The sequence below is a fragment of the Netta rufina genome (genome assembly GCF_964035555.1).
Source record: "Netta rufina genome assembly, chromosome: 3".
NCBI lineage: Eukaryota > Metazoa > Chordata > Aves > Anseriformes > Anatidae > Netta > Netta rufina.
Genome location: NC_140125.1, coordinates 63,151,427 through 63,158,808, shown reverse-complemented (window position 1 = coordinate 63,158,808; position 7,382 = coordinate 63,151,427). Strand labels below are relative to the sequence as shown.

Here is a 7,382-nt window from a genome sequence, read left to right as displayed (position 1 = left end):
AATTTGGTTCAGTGCTTGCACGCAGTAGCTTACCCCATAGCTGGCAGTGCCTTGCTGTAAGAAGATACCATCCCTAATTTGCTCCTGTCCTAGCTTCGGTGCTCTGTCCTCACAGATAAAATCCCCGCTGAAGTGAATGCAAGTTTTCCTGAATCAGGACTGACAGTGTATTTGCCATTCATAGCCTAGGAGTTATGCAGTGTTGGCGTGGTAAAACAGTAAATAGGAAAGGGATAACATGGCTTTCATGCTCCCCTCAACATTTTTTTTTCTTTCTTGATGTAACCGAGTCTTTGAGTGCCATTTCTCAGGCTCTGTATTTATTTCTCTGAGGCGTAGAAACCTTGTTCTGTCTTCGAAGCAGTATTGTTCATCCTTATATGGGATAAGGTAATTATTAACCATATAAATTTTCATTTTATAGGACAGTTCTGATTCCTGGAGGCCAGCAGTTACTATAGTGGCTCCCATTTCTCTCACCATGTTTTCAGCCGACTCCATATGAGTATAAATTATTCTATTTCTCATGTGGCAGAATTTGTGGACCTCATTTGGCTGGAGTCTGAGTGTACTGGGTGCTATGCAGACATATTAGCAGATAAAAGACCTTCTCTGAAGGACTCACAAGCTTTATAATACATGAGCAAGAAGAATGAATTTATGTATCTTTGTGCAATCAAAACTATGTTTCAATTATACCTACTTGCCCTTTAGCCTGTTCTTAATTAGCTGTAGATATCATAGAAGGAATGTATAAACATGAAGATCAAAATATTTTAAAATAGAAATTGGGAAGGTTTGATTGTGGATTTCCCTTGTTTTGATTTCTTTCCACATCAACATTTTTTGCAGTTATCAGTAGCATCATTGTATTGCTGATAATTACTTTCTGAGGAGGAGCGTCAAATGTTCAGTGTTTCTATCCAATTAAAATTGCTCTATCATTCATCCTGTTTGGAAAATTATAATAAATTCTGCCTTTTTTTTTAAGTAACTATAAGAACTTCCCAGCTCTCCCTCTCCCCCAGAACAGCAGGAGAAGCATTTTAAGGAGTCACCTTCTTGTTCCTCATGTGAACTGGTGCCGTGGATCATCTAGAAGTCCAGGGCAAGTGTAATTCTCCCTGTTGTCTGAGGTGGGTTCCCAGCGTTTTGCATATTATCTCACTTAGAATTTATCTAAGGGGTCTTGATACTCTGATAGCACCCCAGCTTCTTGTTAGGCTGTGTATAACCACACAGCAGAGGGCAGCAGAAAGATGTGCCCCTGCCTTCACCAATTCGTTCACTTTGAGGGTGAGGACTTGCCAATTGGGGGTGTCTTCAACACTCAGTTGATGTTTAACACCTCGCATGTTTGGACCCCGGTAAGACAGGCTGGAATAGGCTAGATGAAGTTAAATCCAGGTCTCTGAAGACGCTAACCAACGTGCTTGTAAGAGCCACTCCATCTAGTGGCAGTCCCTTTGCACAGCTAGTCCGGCAGTGCCAGCCGGCAGCAGCGGGCTAATGGGAGAAGTGGCACAGTCTAAGATGGTGTGCAGCTATGCTGCTTTTTATCCTTCATGTGCTGTTTTTATCCTTCAGGATAAAAAAAGACACTCGAATTTTTTATTTTTTATTTTTTTTAATCCTTATCCATCATCAAAATTCATTGCTTACTGTGAGTTGCTGCGTGCACTCACATAAACACACTGAAAATGTTGAGTGCCGGCATCGGCGCAGGCTCTTACTCATCTCTAATCAATGTTTCTGCTCTTTTTAAAGCCGTTTTTAAAATGAGCAAAGTTGTAGAGCTCATTTAAGGAAGGGACCAAGCTGAGAGCTCGGGAGTCTCAAACCCTGTGTCGAAGAGTGGCTCCTGGCTAGGCAGGAGGGCTCATCCTCTCCAGCTGCTGGTCTGGAGGGACACCTTGGATGTGAAGTTGAGCCCCCACCTGCAGCCTCCATCCAGAGAGGAGGAGGGATCAATGCAGAGGACCCTTGTCTGCCAGGGAGGCTGGAAGAAGCAGCAGAGGCTCCCAAGAGGGATGTTAGTGGGTCTCGGGCAGTGTTGGATTGTGCTGGATGGAAGCCACCTGGGAAGAGCAGTGCCGGCCGCAGGTGTCTGGCTGCACATGGGGACAGAAGAGCTCAGAGCCAAAACTCGTGTGACGCTGATGCTTCCACCTCCCCAAACAAAAAGATCAGCTTTTCAGTCAATCTAAATCGTGCAGCGCCTCAGACTGTGACCTGGACAGACAGTGCCAAAATCCTGGTCTTGTTTTCACTACGTGGCCATGAAAAACCTCCCTGACTGCTTGACTGCATTTCAGTATTGTAGTTTACAGTAGGACAAGCTATATCTGAATTAAAATAAACTAAATTCCAGTAAAGTACAATTCCAGATCACAGGAATGGCTGTTTTACTGCAACTTTAATAAAAATCAACTGCTACTTGAATAGGTGCACACACACATACTGCTAGAAATTTCCAATTATGATTTTCCCAGCAGCAAACAAAAACAAAATTAATGTCAGCTGCATCCCCCAAAGCCTAAACTACACCACTAATGAACTCCCAAGTACTCTCAAAGAAAACTCTTTACAGAGACAATAAGGTGGAAATTACTGTAATAATCTCAAAGTAAAAATACAGAGGAAAAAAAGTCATTGAAATTCAGAGTAAGGCTTGCCTCTCCTGATCCCATTAACCACGTTGTTAGCGTAGCATATGCATGCATAGCGATGTTGTCACATAGCTCACTGACACCTTTAAAAGAGCACACAGGAATTCGTGTTCTTTCATTTGTATTTCAGACAAAGGTAGGGGTTGTAGCACGGCTGGCACCTTGTTATGAGGATGTATACACTTAACGTGACTCCAGCGGGGACTAGCTACCTCATAACAATTTGTTTGTCTGTCTGGCAGAAGTGCTCGGTCGCATACAATTTTTGAAGCTTTACTCAAACATAATCTTCTCAACATGGGGCTGTGGCTTTAATCATTAAAATGGTTGTCTTTCTTCTGACAGAAATAAACTGGAGTAACTGAGTACCACAGACATCTTCACGTGTTTATAAAACTAGTTTTTCAATAACAATTTCTTCACTTCTGGTTTTAAACTGGTGTTGTAACTCCGAGTTTAAAGTTGCCAGGTTTTACCAAAAGCAGACTTGTCAGCAGGGTCGTTTTTGCAACACGTAAAATCTGCAAAAACTACTAAGAACAGCTGTAAGGCACCTTCTGGAAGAAAGGTACCTTGCCTGCAATTAGATTATTGCAGTTCTTTTTTAATGTGCCCTTCAGTGACATTTCCCTCCCTCACTAATCAAACCCTCAAAATTTAATTCCTTAACGTATTTTACGATCGTCTAATAATTCTTTTTTTACTTGCTGAGCAGCGGTGTCTGCAAAAGCTGACACAGCGAGTATCCATGTTATGTATTTGACTGTCCTGTGCACCCTGGGTTTTCTGTAGTCCTCCTCATCTTCAGCACCAACGTGGCAGTGTCTTCTGGAGGTTGAGGGTCTTATGCTTCCTTTACTTGTCAATGTCCAGGCCTGCTGAATTAAATGGAAATCATTATATTAATGAGCTATGGATGAAGTCTCAGGTGTCTAGATACCCAGTGAAGGCACAGTATAAATATAAATCTCGCCAGAATCTCAGCTTCTTTTGGAGATGATCATGGCTTCTTCACTTTTTAATATTGGTATTGCTGTAAAGAGGAATCCTTTTCCTCTTTCTTTCAGCTTTAATGGAAATGTTGTGGTACTTAAGAGTGCGAGTCTCCTCTTTCAGAGTTGCAGTTCTCTGGATTTTGGCAGCTAACCTCTGGTGGCCTTTCAGGCCATTTATTGTCAGGTGTGTAAAGTTAAGAGATCAGGTCAGCACAAGCCTGTATATGGCATCGGGGATTTCTTGGGTGTCTCGGGCAATTTCCTCCATTCTAAAAGCATGAAAAAGATAGCTTTTGTTACGGATGCTGACGCAGTTGTCTAGATGTCCCATAGCAGATGCAGAATAGCTGTAACACACCAAACCAATGATTCCAACTCTTCTTTGCATTCAGGCCACTCACTGCCACTCTGGCAATAGAAGGGGACCCTAAAGCAGATGTTTAATGCATATTCAAGGAGTGTTACATGGGCAAAGTTAAATAAAGGAGCACAGCATAAAAAGAGCTGTAAGACCTGTCTTACATGTTGATGATTATGTGAGGCTCAGACACTGATGAGCGTGCTCTCCCAGGGGTACCCTGACCAGGAATTACATCCTGAAAAATCACCACCCATGAGCACAGGCTGGGCATGACAGGACTCAGAGACCAATGGCTACCTGGGCACCTTCTGCTAGGTTCTCAGTTTCTGGGTGGACCAAATGTCCCCCCAGAAACTGAATTAAGTGGAAAGTCTCCAGTGGGAAGAGCTACCTTTCAGTGTTTCTCATGGGAGCAGTGGCTCCCGGTCCCTCTTGCCTAGAGTATTGGCAAGAGTGGCACCCTGACCCAAACTCTGCACTGTGTTTTTCTACACAAGTATCAGCTCTCCTGATTGAGGCTTCTGACCCAAACTGAATGGGTCACTGCTACACTCACTGATTTAGCAGCCCTCTTCATTTTTCCTGAAATTGTGGAGAGAACTGGGTAAACAACGCCCTCCCTCCTGTAGTCCGGGCATCCCAATTACCTTTGTTTGCTTAGCAAAAAGAAGGAACTGAGCACTGAAAATATATCCAGGTCCCCATATTTATAGATGAAACACCTTGCTAATATACTTGCACTAACAAATTCAGGATCTTAGAAGACCCCAGATTACTGGAACAGGTTAATATGAATATGCAGGGTGAAGCAGGAAACTTGGAGTGCATGGTTCCTTCCCTGTTCTCTCTGTGTTGTCAGGTTTTCAAAGCCCTTGGTGCCTTTTGAAAGAAAAGCAATGAAGGTGATGATTCAGTTTAATGCTGTTCCTGCAGTGGCACTTGGTATTATCTAAATGAAGCAAGCCCAAGGAATATTAGTCTGCAAGGTACTTTGCAATCAGAAGCTAAGTTCAGATCTAGAGAAAAATATCTTTATGGTGGAGCGGCTTGGAACGTTTTGATGAGAAATGAAAATTGCTTTTCTGTGGAATACTCAGTTCTCTGCACCTCCAATTTTCTTTTGCTCCATTGGTAAGGTAATTCAGTTTTAGTGAAATCCAGGTGATTTCTTTCTGAGTGCACGACTCATTGTGACTTCAGCAGGTGGCAAAGGCTAGACCTGCGGTGAATACAAGAGAAAGGTTGATTTTGTTTGACACAGTTCAACTAAGTTGTTTGTGGAGTTTGTCTCCCTGTTTATCCTAATGAATTTTGATCTTTTCCCCTTCTAGGGCTTCCTCAGATGTGTTTTTCCCTCCTCCAAGTCTCTTTGAAACCAGCAAGACTGGGGTTATGAAGTCAATCCTAGATGGCCTCGCAGATACAACTTTCCGAACAATTACGACAGATCTCCTTTACATGGGCTCCAACGATATCCAGTACGAAGACATGAAAGGCGACATGGCATCCAAGCTGGGATACTACCCCCAGAAGTTCCCCCTCTCCTCCTTCAGGGGTGATCCTTTCCAAGAAAAAATGACTGCGGGAGATGATCCCCTGCTGAGCATTATTCCCTCAGACCAGATCAATATCACAGAGTTTTACAACAAGTCCTTGTCCACGTTTAAGGATAATGAGGAGAACATACAGTGTGGGGAGAACTTCATGGATATGGAGTGCTTTATGATCCTGAACCCCAGCCAGCAGCTGGCCATCGCCGTTCTGTCGCTCACCCTGGGCACCTTCACGGTCCTCGAGAACCTCCTGGTCCTGTGTGTCATCCTCCACTCCCGAAGCCTCCGGTGTAGGCCCTCCTACCACTTCATCGGCAGCCTGGCTGTGGCCGACCTCCTGGGCAGTGTGATTTTTGTCTACAGTTTTGTTGATTTCCATGTTTTCCACCGGAAGGACAGCCCGAACGTCTTCTTGTTCAAGCTGGGTGGAGTTACAGCCTCCTTCACCGCCTCCGTAGGTAGCCTTTTCCTCACGGCAATAGACCGGTACATCTCTATTCACAGGCCGCTCGCTTACAAAAGGATTGTTACCCGACCAAAGGCTGTCGTAGCGTTTTGTGTGATGTGGACCATCGCCATTGTAATAGCCGTTCTTCCCCTGCTCGGCTGGAACTGCAAAAAGCTCAACTCCGTGTGTTCAGACATATTCCCCCTCATCGACGAGACGTACCTGATGTTCTGGATTGGGGTCACCAGCGTCCTCTTGCTGTTCATTGTCTATGCCTACATGTACATACTGTGGAAGGCGCACAGCCACGCTGTTCGCATGATTCAGCGTGGCACGCAGAAAAGCATAATCATTCAGACTACGGAGGATGGTAAAGTACAGATCACTAGGCCTGATCAAACTCGTATGGACATCAGGTTAGCCAAAACCTTGGTCCTTATTCTAGTCGTTTTAATCATATGCTGGGGCCCTCTCCTCGCCATAATGGTGTACGATGTCTTTGGGAAAATGAACAAGCTCATCAAGACTGTCTTTGCCTTCTGTAGCATGCTCTGTCTGCTGAATTCGACAGTGAATCCCATCATCTATGCTCTGAGGAGCAAGGACTTACGACATGCCTTCCGCAGCATGTTCCCCACCTGCGAAGGGACTGCACAGCCTCTGGATAACAGCATGGAGTCTGACTGCCAGCACAAACATGCCAACAACACGGGGAATGTGCACAGGGCCGCCGAGAGCTGCATTAAGAGCACAGTTAAGATTGCCAAAGTGACCATGTCTGTCTCCACAGACACGACTGCTGAAGCATTGTAAGCCAGAGACTTCTCAGCATTGTGAGAAAAGGAGTTAGTTTAAAAAAAAAATCAACAACAGAGAAAACCAAACCCATGGCTTAATGTGTTTGTACCCTCCTGTAATAATTTTTTTTTTTTGGTTTGTCATTGTAAGCTAAGCAATGGTTGTGTTAAGAGCATTACCATCAGCCAGTTCTTCGAGTTTTACAATTAGGGATTCGAGCTAAATTTTCAAAAGTTGTTTTTGTTTTTCTCAAAAAGGGTTTACTGAATAATAGTGAGTTTCCTGAAAGAGCACAGAGAAAAATATCAAGCTAGCAAAAGTTCCTTAAGGGTGTGTGAAGAAAAATTGTGAAACCTAATTGAAAACTAATGCATCCTAAAACAATACCATCAAATAAGAAAAAAGCCTTGTAATCATGCTGTTCATTTCAATGTGAAATGTATTTCATGTCTGTAAGTAATAGGAGTTTTTGATTTTTTCCAAAAGCGGCAGTGCTGAGTTTTAGAGGTTTTGTAAAAATGTGTTGTCCCGTGAATTGTATGCTGTTTTATTATGTGT

The 7,382-nt window shown here is 43.6% G+C and overlaps 1 protein-coding gene across 1 annotated transcript; it reads left to right on the top strand.

The window, feature by feature from the left end:
- Positions 1-346: 346 nt before the first annotated feature.
- CNR1 (cannabinoid receptor 1) lies at positions 347-6,839 on the top strand (the record flags this gene model as incomplete). The annotated part of the gene is made up of 2 exons (XM_084285247.1): positions 347-390; positions 5,357-6,839. The coding sequence occupies exon 2, from the start codon at positions 5,418-5,420 to the stop codon at positions 6,837-6,839; it is 1,422 nt and encodes a 473-aa protein (XP_084141373.1). The 5' UTR covers positions 347-390; positions 5,357-5,417.
- Positions 6,840-7,382: the final 543 nt, after the last annotated feature.